The 18,938-nt window shown below is 44.9% G+C and overlaps 1 protein-coding gene across 17 annotated transcripts in view; it reads right to left on the minus strand.

Annotated features, from left to right (window-relative positions):
• Positions 1–1,318: 1,318 nt before the first annotated feature.
• Positions 1,319–18,938, minus strand: part of FAM120A (family with sequence similarity 120 member A) — an 88,362-nt gene continuing 70,742 nt past the window's right edge. For 5 of the 17 annotated variants that reach the window (XM_068112955.2, XM_078776154.1, XM_068112956.2 and 2 more), the window contains exons 16-19: positions 15,934–16,013; positions 3,812–3,930; positions 3,656–3,731; positions 1,319–3,513 (exon numbers count right to left, since the gene is read on the minus strand). In XM_068112955.2, coding sequence (XP_067969056.1) covers positions 3,235–3,513; positions 3,656–3,731; positions 3,812–3,930; positions 15,934–16,013 — 554 coding nt within the window. In that variant the 3' untranslated portion in view covers positions 1,319–3,234. Of the gene's footprint in view, positions 3,514–3,655; positions 3,732–3,811; positions 3,951–15,933; positions 16,014–18,938 lie in introns of all 17 variants that reach the window. The other 12 variants (XM_078776162.1, XM_078776161.1, XM_078776160.1 and 9 more) reach the window with 5 other exon arrangements.

Here is an 18,938-nt window from a genome sequence, read left to right on the forward strand (position 1 = left end):
CACCACATCAACCACCGTGGGTCCATAATGCAGACAACTCGATCGTCACCACACAAAGCAAATGACGACCAAGACCAACACATCCAATTGATATATGTGGGAAAATTCCATACCCAGACCAGGAATCGAACTCAGATCCTCTAGAAAACCGTACCAGTGCTCTACCATCTGGGTGACCCTGACTAAGCATGCAATTTTCCCACACATATGATTGCCACTCTCTTTCCGTCAATGCTTCCGGGGCACTCGCTGCCAACCATAATACCACCAACGGCCTGAACACGAGTGTCTTCCTCCAATGGGGGGGGGGGGGGGGGGCAGATACACGTCCTCCATTATAAACACCACTGGGGGCGTAGTGAAGCAATGCTTCCGGGGCACTCGCTGCCAACCATAGGACCACCAACGGCCTGAATACGAGAGGGTCTTCCTCCAATGGGGGGGGGGGACAAATCCACGTCCTCTATTATACACACCACTGGGGGCGTAGTGAAGCAATGCTTCCGGGGCACTCGCTGCCAACCATAGGACCACCAACGGCCTGAACACGAGAGGGTCTTCCTCCAATGGGGGGGGACAAATCCACGTCCTCTATTATACACACCACTGGGGGCGTAGTGAACGTATAAACACCACTGGGGGCGTAGTGAAGGTATAAACACCACTGGGGGCGTAGTGAAGGTATAAACACCACTGGGGGTGTAGTGAATAAGTAGTGAAGTGAAGAGTAATGAACAGGATTAAACAATTAAATTGATATATGTGGGAAAATTACATGCCCAGATGTAATTTGCAGAGCACTTGGGTTCGATTCCTGGTCTGGGCATGCCATTTTCCCATGTATATCAATTTAATTGTTTAATCCTGTTCATTAATTATATATAGACGGTCCTGACGGTCATAGACGGTCCTGACGGTCAACCCTGGTGTTGGGCTAGCGGCTAGGGTGCCGGCTTAGGATCCTGGGTTCGAATCCCGGTCGATCGCTGAATTAATACCAGGGGGGTTGACTCAGCCTGTCATCCTTCCGAGGTCGGCTAATTGAGTACCAGTTCACTGGTAATTCCCTGTTTGTCGTTAAAGGCGGCAAAAATGGTTGGCGTCAGGAAGGGCATCCGGCCGTAAAACATCGCTTCAAAAAGGGGACCAAAAAACAACAACAACCACGGTTCCCGAAAAAGGCCAACCCCCGCTTTGCGGGGAAAAGTGGCCTCTAAAGGTGGTTTAATCCTGTTCATTAATCTAATCACAAACACATTAATTGGAAAGCAACATAATGTGAGCAACTAAACGACAGAAGAAACGACAGAACAACCGGTAGCAAAAAGAATAGACTTTATTAAGCACTGTAAGTTGCCATTCGTAAGCCATCAAGGAGAAACCGACCAAGAGCCTTTCACATCTTTTCCTCAACCGAGCGTGCCTAACGCCATTCAATCAAACCATCTGATCAACTTCATTTCACAAACAGGGTTCTATGGAGCAAAAAAACAAATTTTAAGGGGGTTACGTTTCGGTTAACTAGAAACTGGCAATGAAGGGATTCCAAAAGGGGAAGAAAGTATAAGAAGTAATCAGGAAAAAAAAAAATCACCAAATGGCAATCGTGAAGTAAAGGTAAGCTTTGTTTGCATTTCCGAATCCCTATCAAAACACTGAAACAACACGGGCGTGAGACCAGCTTTATGACAAACCACTTAGCGGAGAGAAAAAAAGGGTTTCATATCACTAATGGGAAAAACTTGCAAATAGGAAAGGAAGTGAGGCAGGGGGGTGAGGGGCAACAAATTCAGCGATCATAGGGAGGGAAGGGGGAGAAAGCCCAACAAACTCAGCGGTTATAGGAAGGGCAGGGGGGAAAGCCCAACAAACTCAGGAAGAAGATTGTTTCTTACGTTTTAAAAACAGGGATAAATTCGATACGAGACCAAAAGCTTCTTTTTAATGTTGGTTAAGGTTGTCTTATAGCTAATACAACAGCATACGTTACCAGTGAAAAATGCACGGTACTGAGAGCAATGGTTACACCAGGGTACATGTTTAACAATATATCAAGTCAGTACGTGAACAAGGCTAAAGAAAAGTTTCACCGTTTCTTTTATCTCTATGAATTGGATGAGACAGCTGGATCGCTGTTCAAATCATCCTGCAGAACTAAAGCAAATAAAACGGAGCACGGTGTTTAAAAATGTCAAAGTGTAGAATGTGAAAGGCTAAAAGATAATTAACCTGGATGTCAAGACAAAGAAACGTCACTTGATTTCCTCTCTATTCATTTGGGTAGGAGTGCAGCACAAACGGATGTGCAAGCACACGATGCCAATGCCGTTCACGAGAAACCATCATGCAAGGTTTATGACCGAACCATACTTTGAAGAAAGAACATTTAAAGTGTTAATAAACAGTTTCAGGTTGAAACACTTCCGTTACGCTGTAATCGAAGTGTAGCCAGACCTTCTTTATTTTATTTTATTTTTTTTCCTTTATTCGGAGCGATGCTCCGTACGAGTTTCCACGATAGTTGCCATCTTAACTTTGACTTGTTTTGTTGCGACGAGCCACGTTGAGCTCCCGAAGTAAATAAACTGAGGCCAACAGTATGAACTGGTGATGCACATCCTGTGATCAAAACGTGGCCTTGGTTTGCTTATATATTTTTTATATCTAAAGCAACGGTCTGATTTGAATCCCCCCTCCCCCAGCCGGCTTTTGCCAAGGCTAGTTTGTACCTCATATGTGAGAGTGGGTCGAGCAACGCAAGCTCAAAATAAAAAGCGAGTCCAAGAATATTGTGCAGCTTAATATAATCATTGCATTTCACCTTAAGTAATGCCCCACACCCCAGGGCCATTTCAATTGTCCACTCCATCTTAATAATGAATCATTGTCACAATCATCAGACACCAGTCATTTGAAATACAACAGCTATGCTGTTGGAAGGACATGAAGTCGAGCAAATTTTATTTATTTATTTTTACTCTGAAAAGAAAATTAAATCTTCGTACGGCTTTGATGCCTACATGCCATCGCTCAATCTCATTCAAGCAAATCCACCTGATCCTTAAGTGCTAAAGTTGATTCCATTCTGTGCAACAATTCCGTAACCTTCTATCCCCAAAAGGGGGAAAAAAAATAAAAAAAAATAAAAATAAAAAACTCTCAAAATTGCCCTCATCAACGAGGAAATAAAAAAATCTCGTTTTTTTTTTTTTTTGCGTTTTCTTAAGTTTTTCTTCACTCCTCTTTGTCAAGTGCAGCATTAGCAGAGTGAACATCACTCACGTAGCCCGCGCACCCGCTCAGTGCGTTGAGAAAAGGACTCGTATTGCACACGGAAGCGGCACTGCTCAAGGCACTTTCTGATTGGTCGGCGGACGTGCCAACTCCGCCATTATCGCCTCGTTTGATTGGCTTAGCCTCGGTGAAATCACCGTGTGAGGCAGCCGATTGGTCAGTGCTGGGGACAACAGCTTCTTTGTCTCCAGCAGCTTGTCCGTGCAGCTGGCTGCCATTCTACAGAGAAAGAAAATAACAGCAGAGTTGAGGTGGAAAATTCTAAAATCACCATTTGTTTACAAGAATGTAATAATGTGTTTTTAATCACATGAAACAATTAATCATGCTGGTGCAACCAAAGGCAGCTTCACACTTTTACCTGCTCCTCTTTGGCCCCAAATGTTGGCATCTTGACATGGTGTCCTCTACCACCACCGCCACCCCGTCCACCACGCCTTGGTTAACGAAGCCAGCATTAGAATTACAAACTTGGTAAGGACTAAAGTTAACAAACAGAAGATGCAGACATGCTTACCCCCGCATGTTGCTGCCGACCGAAACAACTTGTGGTGGGAGGAGACCTCTGCCACGACCACGTCTCCCCCCGGCCCACTGCCCGACTACCATCCCAGCGATCTCCAACTTGCCACCTTGCTGTGGAATCATTGGCGGACCTTCAGCACCCGACCAACCAGCATGCATCAAAAAAAACAAGGAGTTAAAAACACGACACAAAAAGGAAAATACAAATAAATACATTTTTCCTCCTTCCTCTTTGTTTGCACTTGTTGAAATTGAAAGTTTATTAAAACTCTGACGCAGAAAGTAAAATTCATTACCTTTGCGAACAAGACGACATCAAATAATTTAAAAGGGTTATACAGAAGGATCTCATTAAAATCAAGTGACAACCAGACTCAGTGGCACAATGGTTAGAGTATCCGCTCCAAGTCTCAGAGGTTTGGGGTCAAAATTTCAAAGCACCAAAGACCTCAAAAGTCCACAGCATCAGAAATTCATGTTTGGTTTAATAAATAGATATGGCTTCATTTAACACGAAATATATTTTGTTTCTTGAATAAATAAATATCTTGAAAGGAAGATTTTAATGTTTTTTGGTGACTTGGTTTTTGGTGATATGAAAGCTGAATGCGAGTCGGAGGAAGAAGAGTTTTTTCCATGTCCGATATGTGGCATCCCTTGCACGAATGGCCGGGGAGCAGGAATTATTGAACCAAGCGTTGGTAGGAGAGATAGACTTGAAAGAGAAGGGGATACAAGCTTCGATATCCCGCTACAATAACTTCAGCTATACGTTCAGCAGAGATAGGCAGTAGTCTTTTCAGGGAGAAGAATGTGTAATTATAACAGAAGAATGTGTAATTCTTCACCATTGAGAGATGGGGCCAAAATTATATATAGCATGATATTTCAAAAAGTTGTGGACGAATGATGACAAAACGATGTGGACGAATTATGACAAAACTATGTGGACGAATTATGACAAAACTATGTGGACTTGTTGGTTAGGTGACAAGAACAAGCCAATTAGATTTTGAATTGGGTCCGAATCCAGATCTAACAAACTGTTCAGCGTGGCAGAGGTATGTGCTCTACCAAATGCTGTTCAAGTTACTACAAGAATTACAGAAAAGTGTTACATCACAATACCACGAAACCCCACACTTACCACGTTCGAGATCTATGATTTACCACTTACCAGCTGTTATTGCAGTCTTTCATCGACGACGTCACGATTGTTGTGAATGCCAGGTATTTCATAACCTCAGGTTCACACATGTATGGTCTAACAGCACCTTGTACATCATGATTTTTGCACGTTGAGGTAATCGTTCCGGTGATAACATCACAGATGTCGCAATGACCATGGAGGTTTTTTGGAATTTTTATGGGCTATATCAGCCTATTATTATTATTGCTATTACTAGGGCATGCCCGTACTATATCTATATCTAAAATTATATCCCCCCCTCTATTTACATGAAATGGTTTGGTCCATGAAATGTTTTGGTTCATTCGCAACGCCAAAGCGAACGGCGAACGCTTTACATGAAATGGTTTGGTTCATGAAATGTTTTGGTCCATTCGCAACGCCAAAGCGAACGGCGAACGGCTTGCGAGTACAGTGACAATCCCCCCGGGGTTTTAATTAGTTTTAAAACATCGTTTAACGCCAACATAGCGCCAACATAGTTTGCCGACGGGAAATAAATGAATACGCTCTCAAATGTGCCATCCGAGGCAGAGTGTGTTCGCCACGTTCGGCACACGCGATAGCTCGCTGCTCTCTGATTGGTTGAATCGTTTTTTGGACATAGCTCGGTAAGTAATTGTCCGATTAATATGAAACCTTGAAAAGGCACATCCTCGGGTCCCCAGCAATATACCTGGCAAGTTTAAAGTATATCGGACCCGTGGTTGTCGAGAAACAGCGGTCACAGACAAACAAACGTACAAACAAACAAACGTACAAACAAACAAACGTACAAACAAACAAACACACAGAGATTACTGGAATTATAGATAGATTATGTTTTAGATTAATTCTGTTAAAATAAAACCAAAAATAAAGTGGATGAACACATGTTTTTTCCCACATATCAAAAATAATTTCAACTTCATTTTGAGTGACGAGTATTATTTACACATTTCCAACAGCCAATAATGAGGCTGGGGAAATTTTGGAAAACTTGGAACTTCAGCGTGCCAAGCATATTATTACATTTTCTATAGCAGTTTTGTATGCAGATGTCAAATCTAATTCATGCCACTGTAACCATTAGACAATTTCAGATACAGTATTTGGCCTTAAGGTGGTGGCCATCTTAGATAGAAATCAAAATCCATAACTCCACTCCTGGATGGAATGGGACAACCTTATTACCTCCGCCACCAAAGGTGGATGGAGGTTATGTTTTCACCCGTCTGTTTGTTTGTTTGTCTGTCCGACTGTGAACAATATATCTCAAAAAGTTGACGGATTTGGACGAAATTTGGCAGAGCAGTAGTGTTTGTGACACCGAATAAATGATTAGATATTGGTGAAGATCCGGATTCGGATCCTGCTACTAGAATATTTTAAGTGGTTCTTCACCATTGGGAGATGGGGGCCAAAAAAGATATAGAGCAGGATATCTCAAAAAGTTGTGGACGGATTTGGACGAAATTTGGTGGGCACGTTGTGTGTGTGACAAGGACTATTCGATTCGATTTTTGTGAAGATCTGAATATGGATTCGGATACGATAATTATTTAATTTTAAAGTGATTCTTCACCATTGAGCGATTGGGCGAAAAGCGATATATAACATGATATTTTTAAAAGTTATGGACGGGTTATGACTAAACTTGGTGAATACGTTGGTTAGGTGACAAGAACAAGCCGATTTGATTTTGGTTCAGGTCAGAATCTAGATCCGACCTATTATTGGGATACAAAACAAACTTCAGCCTGGCGGAGGTATGCACTCTACCGAGTGCCGTTCTAGTTTTTTAATGCATTGATTTTTTTTAATGACAAAGCTGTTGATTCATGTCTAAAACCTGTGAAGTTCCTTTTCTCATGGATTCTGGTAGCCATCTTTAATTTTTCAAGGAGGCCATTTAGAATTTATGTTTGAATTGATAACTCGGCACTCGGTTGATGAAACAAACGTTTTTTTGAATCTATTGCTTTTTGGTGACAAATAAGTTGGTTTGTGTTAGAAAGCTGTACTGTATCTTCCTCAGCACCGAGTCAGATTATATTGATTATATTAACAAACAACAATCGTGACAAGCAAGGAAAACTCCTAATAATGCATTTAAATTAATTTTAATCAGAATGCGTAATTCTGCCATGACATTGACTATACCGATAACAGATGAAACGCCCAAAGCGATCAATGCCTTGGTGTTCTCATCACGTATCCAGCCAAAACATGTTGGGTCAAGGGATGGTGGGCCTGCAAATGGCACCAAAAGCAACTGCATTGCTTGGAGGTGAGCACACTCAGCATTTTCCTGAAATCCCTTGGTTGTAGGCGGAAGGGAGGCCAACTGTGGTGCCGATTTATATGCCTGCCTTGGCTGTCTTGGCAGACTGTGCCTTATTCTGCTTGCTGTCATACTTTGACTAGGGTATCCACAACAGCTACCTATGAGGAAAATTGCTTCTCGCAAAACACCTCTTCAATATCTGCATGTACCAGGCCCATCTTGTTGAGAAAACTCTGATTCCAGCTTCTTCAAAGCTGTTGCCATCCCAATACCATGGCATTGGGCAACTTGAGCTTGAAAGTGGTTGGATGTCAATGAAAGATAGTCTGTTGGGAGCCGTTGGTGAGGTATGTGGATGGACAAAAGGACCACCGAGGCACTCGGAAGCATGATGGTGGGATGATGAAGTTGGAAAGAGGATTGACGAGAAGAGGAAGAAGTTCAAGGAGTGGCAGAAGGCGAAGGGTACTGGGGCAGAAAAGGCAGAACATGAAAGTTATAAGGCAGCCAAGAAGGCTGCAAAGAAAGAGGTAGCAAAGGCGCAGGAGGCATAAAGGAAAATGTTCGGAGACGTTTGGATTCGGAAGAGGGTCAGAGAGCGGTATTCAGGATTGCAAAGCAGATAGTGAAAGAGGTGCGATGTGATTGGGGGTAGTTGCTTGAAGGATAAAGTGGAACAAATCTTTCTGGACCCAGATGGAATTAAAGGAAGATGGAAGAGATATATGGAAATGCTGTTGAATGCAGAGAATGAATGGGATGGCAACATAGAGAGTATCCCAGTTTTAGGACTGGCAGAGAAGATAACCGAGAAGGAAGTTGAGGAAGCGATAAAAGCAATGAAGAGTAGAAAAGCGGGAGGGCCGACGGGAGTTGTGGGAGATATGTTGAAGGCAGCGGGAAGTTGGGGTGTGAAGAGAATGACAGAGATCTGTAATCTGGTGGTGAAAGAGGGCTGCATTCCAGTGGATTGGGAACCGAGTACCCTCGTCCCTCCAGACAAGGGGAAGGGTGACCCTCTGGACTGTGGCTCATACAGAGCGATAAAGTTATTAGAGTATGGAATGAAGGTATTGGAAAGGGTGTTGGAGAGGAGGCTAAGGAAGAAAGTGAAGATCGACGAAATGCAGTTTGGATTTATGCCAGGAAGAGGAATGACAGACGCGCTTTTTATTGTAAGGCAGTTGCAGGAGAAGTGCATGGAGAAGAGGAAGAAGTTGTTTCTTGGGTTTGTTGATCTGCAGAAAGCATTCGATAAGGTTCCATGCAAAGTAGTGACATGGGCATTGAGGAAGTTAGGAGTGGAGGAATGGTTGATCAGAGTGGTGATGGCAATGTACGAGAGAGCGCGCACAGCTGTAAGGACAAAGGACGGGAACATTGGTGAGCTTAAGGTGAAGGTGCGAGTGCATCAGGGGTCGGTACTAAGTCCACTACTATTTGTAGCTGTGATGGAGGTGCTGGCTCGGAATGTAAAGGAGGGTTTATCGTGGGAGTTGTTGTATGCAGATGATCTGGTGTTGATTGCGGAGGGTATGGATGGACTGAAGGAGAAGATGAACAAGTGGAAGGAATGTATGGAGGCAAAAGATCTGAAGGTGAATATCAGAAAGTCAAAGCTGATGGCAAGTGGTAAAGCATGTGGTGAGGTGGAAAGAACTGGGAAGTGGCCGTGTGCTGTGTGCAGGAAGGGTGTTGGAGTGAACTCCATTCAATGTACAATGTGCGCTGAGTTGTTCATCAAAAATTTAGTGGTCTGAGGGTCATTAACCAGTGTGGCAGCTACATTAAAGTGTAAGGTGTGCACAGAGGGAGCTGCAGATGGAGGAAATGTTGAGTTGGATCTTGGAGACGGTGTGAAGCTGGAAGGTGTGAAAACATTTTGCTACCTAGGAGACATGTTGAATGGAGAAGGTGGATCAGACTCGGCAACGGTTGCTGGAGTGAGATGTGCATGGAAGTTTCGGGAACTGAGTGGCGTGTGCTGATGAGGAGGGGAGTGTCGTTGAAGCTGAAGGGAAAGGTTTATGCTGCATGTGTGAGAAGTGTTATGATTTATGGGAGCGAGACATGGTTATTGAACATAGAGCAGCAACGAAGGCTGGAAATGGTGGAAATGCGAATGGTTCAGTGGATGTGTGGAGTATCATTGAGAGAAAGACAAATGATGAATTGCAAAAGATGATGGGAATAGAGCCTGTGATGGATGCTGTGAAGAGAAACTCTTTCTTTAGAAGAAAAACTTTTAGCTCTTTCACGAGCCTCGATTCAGTATACAAAAAAAAAAAAAAAACAGGTTGAGATGCTTTGGGTTTGGTCATGTGTCGAGGAAGGATGAAAGTGACTGGTTGAGAAGAGTGATGGCAATGAATGTAGAAGTAGAGGACGGGGAAGACCGAAAAAGACTTGGCTAAAGGTGGTGGGAGAAGAAATGCGGGCAAGGGGATTAACAAGGGGAGATGTAGCAAATAGGGCAAAATGAAGAAGACTCATGGGGCCCGCAAGGCTAACCCCCACTCCAGCAGGGGAAATGGCCTTAAAATGCGTTGTTGTTGTTGTTGTTGTATTCGCTCCAAAGGAAGGAGAGGCATTTACCCTTCGCTGGCGTGGTGGCAGCGTCTTCGAACCCATTGGTCCGCTGGCTCAACAGCCGGCGATGAACGAACGGTAAATTCCGCCTCATTCCACGAGCGTTTTCACACAAACTTGACCAACCAGGCAGAAGAATACTAATCTGGATAGCACGGGCTTTGTCATTTCGTCAGCACGCAGTGTGAAGCATGGCAAATATACATTGGGCACCAAGACAATTTTCTGACCTACGAGGTCGTGCGTATATGCCCGACCGGCTCCCCGAAACAGCCGAAGAACCCCGCACTCCCAATATGGCAGCGGCACATCGGGCTCCCAAACAATGGAGTCTGACGAAGCAGGAAACATTCACGTCTTTTGAGAACTGGCGACAAAATGTCTGGTGTAACCTTTCTCTCAACCCAAACTTTTCAATATTTTCTTAGTGACGGCGTCACGTGGGGAAAGAAAACCAACCGTTCGCCCATCCCTGCTGCCGTGCAACGCAATGCACAACAAAAGGTGCTGCACTTGGACTTCATGCTGAATCAAATCGCAAATTATTGTCCCATCATCTCCAGAGGCTCTTTTGTGAAGGTTTCTACTTGGCAATCCATTCGGCTCCATTAAGGATTTCACACATCTGGGGCTCATTTAATAGACTTGAATTTAATCAACCGTTCACCTGATGACCGCCTGAAAGATCGTTCTAGTGTGCCGGGCAAATTGTATCCACCGTGTAAGGCAACTGGTCGGCCACCACAACATTTCTTCAGTAAATGTGAGTTTCTTACCGAGCCCGACCATCACTTTATGGCTGGAACTTGTCACGTGGGGATTAACAACTACGATAGTGAAGAAGAAGAATACAACAGACTGTGGGTTACCGACTGTTCCGACGGGGAAGGAGAAGAAGAACACAACTTTGACGTGAAACCTGAGCCTTATGCCGACAGGACAATTGTGGCATGGGGAGTAACGACGACCCATTAACCATTAACAATTGTAATGTAGAAGAAGGGGTGGAAGATAACCTTGATGTTGTGTCTCATGCCGATGAGGTTAGTGATTGGCATGTGTGGTTTAACCACTGTTCTGAAGAAGAAGACAACCTTGATGTGAGACCTGAGCCTCCCAAACCCAAGCTAGCTCCGAGATGTGTGGATGGGAATGTACTCGCAGGTACCCCATTGTTGATTGCAAATGATATCAGCCTGCATCAAGCTAAGCAACTCATGACAACCTCTGACATTGAACAGATTTACTGTGGAGAGCTATCTACACGATTTTGGCCTGAGCCTTGCTTTGTTCACTCTGTGGCTGATCAGGGCAGAAGTTCTAGCACCACAGACCTCCCCATAAAGCTCGGTGCATACGTTCCTTACCCGCTCATTGAGCAGACAACTGTGAGCTCCCCGGACACGGTAGCAGTTTCCTTTGCTGCCGACATCCTTAAATATTACCACCGGTTGGTCTTTGTTCTTCGGGGGCCTGTCGCTTGCTTCACTACCACCTGTTTTGTCAACGACGGGTGTAGGGCGACACTGCTCAATGCCCTTACTCGTTTATGCATGGATTTGCCTCCTGTTGGTGGCCTCGTTTGCCTCGCTGTGGAACGTGACGTGTCCTCGGCATGACACCGACATATTGTGGCATCACTGTACCTCCAGTGGTGTTCCGTCCATGGGATCCTGGGAGGTCAGCCGCATTCATCTGCCTACGGGGTTCGCCGGGACGGATGTTGTCGGGTTCTGGCTCACATCCATCCTTCCTCCGTCGGTATGATGTTCCAATGCTATCATTGCGAGTCTGATTGCGACGTGGAGTATACCGGCAATTGTTGGACACCACCACACCGTGTCACCACCTATACCGCTCCTGCCGCCTGTGCTGCTCCGGGTCCTGGAGGTCCCTTTGGAGGTTGCCACAGCCGTACAACAGCCTGATATGGATCGCTAACTTCCACCCTGTGGTTAGACATTCATCTGTGCTTCGGTGCTACAGCTGGCTGGCCCTCAGCTTTCATTTGATTTAATCTACATATATGTTGATGCCTCCATGCTATACTAACCCATGATATCCAGCAGTGATTTGTTCAGTGTCTGGATACTACTGGGCAAGGTGTAGTGTAATATGAAAGATGATGAACAAACATTCTGAGTATTGCGCTGCAATACATGTCCCCTACCGGCAGTCTGTCGTCCGGAAAACTGTTGGGGAAATTACCAAAGTTCAAAGTGCTATAACTTTGTCAAAAATGATCGAAACGTCGTGAAGTTCGAACTTGATCTGTAACTTATGAGGAAACCATGTACCAAGTTTGAAATCATTAGCATTAGGAGTTTTTTTTTAAAGTCCGGAAAGCTGTTCTTTGCGTGACGGACTGACAGACGGAGGGACGGAGTGCAAACCTATAGTCCCCTCCGGTGTACACCGGTAGGGGACTAATAACATCCCAACTGCTATATATAATGTGTTGATCTGCCATTGAACTCTCCTGCCTAGTACCTACTCATTTGGTTTATTGTGCATGGGAGTTGTGCATGCATGGGAGAAGTGCATGGGAGAAGGCAAAGGGAAATATGATCTCGCCGTTGTATGTATGTGTATATATGGTGGTTGGGTTGACTGCAGCTAAGTGTTGCTGTTGGCCATCATGTGTCCCTGCTTCTGTGTTCCGGACCGAGTTGGCAACCCTAACTCCATAACCACACGTATTGGGTCTCGTTCAGCATTATACATTTCCTTGGTTCCAATCAAGCATAAAATTGTGGATCCGGTTGTATGCAGTATCTCCTTCATGATGTCTCTGATTCCTTAGTATCTCTCCCGGGTTACTCCCTCCTCCGGTATGATAGACCTGAGCCTCGTCCTGGAGGTGGGGTTGCTACCTTTATCAAAAACTCTCTTTCTCACTCGCCCTGCACTGCCCTCTCTCCACCTCACCCCCAGGAATACCTCTGGCTACGGCTTCCCCTTCACTCCCACCTCTTGTTCATATGTGTTGTACCGTCCACCAAACAGTGATGACTCCATCTACAACTCGCTGTCTGATAATATGGACCAACTTCTATCTACTCATCCCAACTCTCTATTCCTCATAAGTGGTGATTTCAATTGTCACCATGCCAGTTGGCTGGGTGTGGGTACCTCTCTCACCAGCCATGACTCCTCAGCAAAGGACTTCTGCGACTCACTGGAACTGACACAATCTGTCAATTTCCCGACCCGTATCTCAGTCAACGGAGCATCTTCTCTTCTGGACTTGGTTATGACTAACTTCCCTGAAAATGTCTGCTGCTCTTCTTCTGCTCCAATCGGCTCATCTGATCATGTGCTTGTTAAAGTGGACATCTCTCTGACCATTCTCAGGGAGCCTCCTCAGCGTCGACGAGTCTGGCATTTCACTCAGGCCAACTGGCACGGTCTTCAAGCAGCCATAAATCATTTGGACTGGTCTCCCATCTCTACCACCTCTGACATCAACTCATCCTGGGAATTCTTCCAAAGTAAATTGCTCTCTCTCATGCACAGATTTATCCCATCTCGTCTTCAGTTGTCATACCCTTCCTCCCGTCCATGGTACACGGAATCTTGTGGTGAGGCTGTTGCCCAGAAACAACTTGCCTTCGTCTCCTGGAAAGCAAATCCAACGGAAGGAAATCTCATTTCCTTTCACAAAGCCCGAAACAAGTGTGTCCACCCTCAGGAGAGCCAGGAAACAATATCTCTCCGTTCTCACGACCGAACTCTCTTATCTGTCTCCCTCTTCCAAATCCTGGTGGCGTCTGGTCAAATCTGTTTCTGGTGTTTGTTCCCCCTCCATCCTCTCCCTTACCTCAAACAGCTACACAGCTGACTCCGCACGTGAAAAAGCTAAATGCCTCAACCCTGTGTTTGCCTCTAAATCTTGTGTCCCAAACCCATCCTTCTCTGTACCCACCCTACCCAGTCGTACCCAGCTGCTCCTGGACTCTGTGTCCTTTCCTCCTGACAAGGTGGAAAAGTTTCTGTCAACCCTCGACTCTGATTCTACAACTGGACCTGATGGCATCAGCCCACGGGTCCTAAAATCCTGTTCTTCCGCTCTTTCACTCCCTCTCTCTGTTCTCTTCACCCTCTCTTTTGCTCAAGGTCAACTGCCATCTGCTTGGAAATCAGCCAACATCACCGCTTTACACAAAAAAGGTGCAAAAACAGATCCTAGCATCAACAGACCAATCAGCCTTCTCCCAATTATCAGCAAAGTCATGGAATCCATCATTGCTTCGGATATGAAATCTTTCCTCTTCTGCAATGCCTTGATCTCTGATCATCAATTTGGTTTCAGACCAGGTCACTCTACTCTGGACATGCTGCTTCTGCTGTCTCAACAATGGATGGAGGTCCTCAATGCCAAACAGGAAATTAGAGCTGTCTCCCTCGACATATCACGTGCCTTCGATACGGTCTGGCACCCCGCTCTGCCCACCAAACACTCCTCCTTTGGTATCCATGGAAATCTCCATGCATGGCTGGCAGACTTCCTCTCTAGTCGGAGTCAACATGTGGCCCTGAATGGGTTTCTCTCATCTCCTCTTCTGGTTCAGGCTGGAGTTCCCCAAGGCAGTGTTCTGGGCCCTGTGCTTTTTCTGGTCTTCATCAATGATCTCTCCGACTCTCTTGAAAATCGTCTCTATCTCTTTGCTGATGACTCCACTCTCTGCTGCTCCATTCCTCATCCCTCAGATCATCAGTCTGCAGCCTCCTCACTCTCTGCAGACCTGGACAAAATCACAGACTGGGCAAACAAGTGGAACATGTCTTTCAATCCTGACAAATCTCACACTCTTACGATGTCTCTCCGAAAAGACCGACTGGACAACCCTCCCATCCACTTTCTGAATAATCCTCTCCAAGAAGTTCTGTCACTCAAGCTTTTGGGTCTCACTATCTGCCATGATCTTTCCTGGGAAAACCACATTTCAAATCTGGCCTACAAAGCCAGTTGCCGACTGGGCATCCTCCGTCGTGCAAAGTCCTTCCTTGGCACACCTCAGCTCCTCACCACATACAAGGCTTTCATCCGCAGCTCAATGGAATACTGCTCTCCCCTCTGGGCTGGTGCTCCTGCCTCACACCTAGCTCGTCTTCATATGCTGTTGAAACCAAAGCGTTCAGAATCATTGGAATCTCCCGTGATGAAGCTACTTCCGAGGGCCTTTCACTTACTCACCGCAGGCAGGTTGGTGGTCTTTCTGTCTTCTACCGACTCCTCTCCGGCCTTGCTCCTCCAGCTCTCTCTGGGCTCTGTCCCCCAAATATTTCTAAAGGTCGCACAAGATCTGCCTGCAACCCTCTTATGGTTAAACTGCCAAAATCAAGACTCTCTGCTCACCTTCACTCTTTCATTCCTCTTTTCTCTCGCCTCTGGAACAAACTCCCCCACTCCCTTCAATCCCACTCCTCCCTCCAGGTCTTTAAAACAGCTGTTCACCACCATCTCTTATCTTCCCCCATCCAAAACCTTGATCTTTTCTACCCCCGCTAATTTCACCCCAAATCCTCTTTTTTGAAATACCAACTTATTTCCTGGAAGTCCTTGGTGTCCTTGTGCTTATACTTCTCCCACCCACCCCCCCCCCCCTTCCCATGCCGCTTCCCCCCAAGCCCTCTCCCTCCCACACATTCCCGATGTCCCTCACAAATGTTGTGTTTATGTGCTTGCCCTTCTCTCCCCATCTTGTCTACCGCTCCCCTTTTTATATACTTTGGTTCTTTGTCTGTTTGATTTGTTTGTGTGATAAATGTTAGCTCTTTCACGAGCCTCGATTATGTATCCAAAAAAAAAAAAAAAGTATGGTGATCAGCAAGAGAAGAAAAGTAGTCACGCCATTATATATTAATGTTGTTACTGCTGTTGGTAAGTGACGTAGGCATGCATCATTGCTGTTTCGCATGCGCGGCCCGGCTGTTCCGGTGTCTTGTTCATATTGTTGTGCTGTTGCCTCGTCATCCGATAAAGTGTGATGATTAAAAGCTGATGTTATAACAAAGCCTGAACGTGTTTTGGTTGGACATTCACTCTGAAGGAAGGAGAGGCGTTTACCCTTGCTGGCGCAGCAGCAGCAATATATGGAAGCATGAGTGAAGCAGCAAGTAAGTGGAGAGGCCATTCAACTTCACGTTCTGCATCGACAAATAACATTATAATTAATACCAGTTTTATGAATGAATGAATCAAGCCCAAGATGAGTAGTACGACTCTGAGTTGCCCACTCTTCAAGGATCAGCATCATTCACTCAAAAAACTGCACATCTTCCTTCACAAAGACAGTCGGTAAAACTTATTCAACTGTCATCTGTAACGCTTGTATGTTTTGTGGAAACTGTTTGCAATGCAACATATTAGGCACAGCAGCAAAATGCTGCTTGCATCACTTCTTGCCATTAGGATTAGATAGCAACATAGCCAACAAGTGCATTCTTCCAAGATATGGAGTGAACTTCTCAAATTCACGAGTATAACCTACATGCCATCTACACAGTAACTTTGTACAGTTGATTATTTGTGATTACTGTATTTAGTTGCTTCGTCATCAAAAAACAAAACATTTTCTTTAAACTTTAAGTTTCATCAACCGAGTGCCAAGTTATCAATTCCAACCTAAATTCTAAATGGCTACAATGAAAAATTCAAGATGTCCACCAGAATCCATGATAGGAAAAACTTCACAGGTTTTAGACATGAACCAACGGCTTTGTTATTAAAAATCAATACATTTAAAACATAGAGCAATTCGACTGCGTCGCCAATATGCCTCCGCATAGTCCCTGACCATGATAACGGGTAGATGCCCTCGTTGACTGCCCTAAAAATAAACAAGTTTGATGAAAAAAAATCCCTTCAGCTTTCTCAAGTATTACAATTTTACCAGACACGACAGGTTTCACATCGATTGGTGAAGCGGTTTCAGAGAAGGGGTTCTTTTAATTATCGGCTTTCAAGCTAATATGGTTGTCAAACCACGTCACATCCGACATCAAAATGTACACTCTGCATATGTATGGGTCGGGGATCACATCTGTGATCATGTTGATCGAATAAGGATTGTTTTTCTGTCCAAGATGGCTGCAAAACCACATAACCTACGATGTCTTCATTTTTAAACGATATGCAGCAATGGTGTTAGATGCCATTTTGTAAAGTTTTGCATCGATCGGGTAAGCGGTTTCTGAGATACAATTATATTTAATATTTTCCTTCAAACCAATATGGCTGCCACACCATGTGACCAATGACGTTTTCGTGATCAGCTTCCATACAGTCTCAAGAAATCCACTTTCGTGCTTAAAAAAAAATCGCCGTTTTCATGCGCACACACGTAATGTTTCGAGTCGATCGTTTCGGTGGTCTGGGAAATGTTTTTTAAAGGTTTTCGGTTGAATCCAATATGTCTGCCAAAGCATGCAACCTCGGATGTCATAAATTTAATATTTCAATACAAATGGTTCATAAAGTGCGCATGAAATTTCAGATTTTTAGGATAAGGCATTCAATTTAAAAAAATTTGGCTGGTATACCGCTTCACAATGATGTCATCATTATCATGCTTTTGTTCCCCATTGGGAGTACTTGACAATGTGCCAAGTTTCAAATTTTTCCATTCAGAGGTTTCCAAGAAATGTATTTTTTAATTATTTGCATTTAATCCATGATGGCTGCCATACCACGTGATTGATGACATCACAATTATCAGAGAGAAAAAAACATTCTACATAGGTGTCGCTCCTACCCTAAAGTTTTGTCTCAATCAGACATGTGGTTGCTGAGAAAAACGAGGTTTAGCCTGTCCAGATGGACAGATGGTTTAGAACCAGATGATGGTTTAGCAGATGGTTTAGATGATGGTTTAGTGGTTTACCAGATGGTTTAGCAGATGGTTACCAGATAGTTTACCAGATGGTTTAGCCATACCATACGTATGTGCGGACGTCCCGAGGACGGACAACCCGAAAACATAATGCTTTATCTTTATGTTTCATAATTATGAAAACATAATTATGCTTTGGGAGCAGAGGCATAAAACGTTTGTCCCATTCCATCAAGGAGTGCCGAGTTATGGATTTCAGTATCCACCTTTAACATTACCGGCACTGCCCTCTCTTGGATTAAATCATACCTCTCTGGCAGACGCCAGTTCATCTCCATCAATAACTGCAAATCCCCCACTGCTCCCCTCCCCCAAGGTGTCTCCCAAGGTTCAGTTCTTGGCCCCCTCCTCTTCATCCTTTACCTGTCCCCCCTCGGTCACTTAATCCGCCATCATGGTCTCCAATTCCACTGCCTCGCCGATGACATCCAGCTTTTCATCTCCACCAAGTCCGTCTCCACCGACACCCACTCTATCCTGACAAACTGCATCTCTGAAATAAAATCCTGGCTTCAAATCAACTTCCTCAAACTTAACTGTGATAAATCTGAAATAATCATCATTGGCCCAAAAACGCTCACCAAATCCACCCATAACTTTGCCCTCAACATCGATGGTATCCCAGTATCCACCTCCCTTCACATCCGGAATCTTGGCATCATCTTTGACCAAACCCTCTCCTTCGACAAATACACTAAACAGATCACAAAGACAGCCTTCTTTCACCTGAAAAACATCACCCGTCTCCGTCCATCCCTCTCCTCCGTGGCTGCAGAAACCCTCATCCACGCCTTCATCACTTCCCGTCTGGACTACTGCAATAGCCTCCTTTATGGTTCACCCTCAACAATCACCAATAAACTCCAATACATTCAGAACTCCGCTGCCCATCTACTCACCCATTCCCGGACCCGTGACCACATCACCCCCGTCCTTTACAAGCTTCACTGGCTCCCCATCTCCCAGAGAATCCAGTACAAAATCCTCCTCTTGACCTACAAAGCCCTCCATAACCTGGCCCCATCCTACCTGGTTGACCTCCTCTCCAGAGACACTCCCACCTGCAACCTCCGCTCTGCTGGTACCAACCTCCTGACCCCCCCCCATCCGGACCAAATTTAGATCCTGGGGGGACAGGGCCTTCTCCATCGCTGCTCCCACCCTCTGGAACTCACTACCT

Source organism: Myxine glutinosa, chromosome 4, assembly GCF_964187855.1.
Source record: "Myxine glutinosa chromosome 4, kmMyxGlut1.1, whole genome shotgun sequence".
Classification (NCBI taxonomy): domain Eukaryota; kingdom Metazoa; phylum Chordata; class Myxini; order Myxiniformes; family Myxinidae; genus Myxine; species Myxine glutinosa.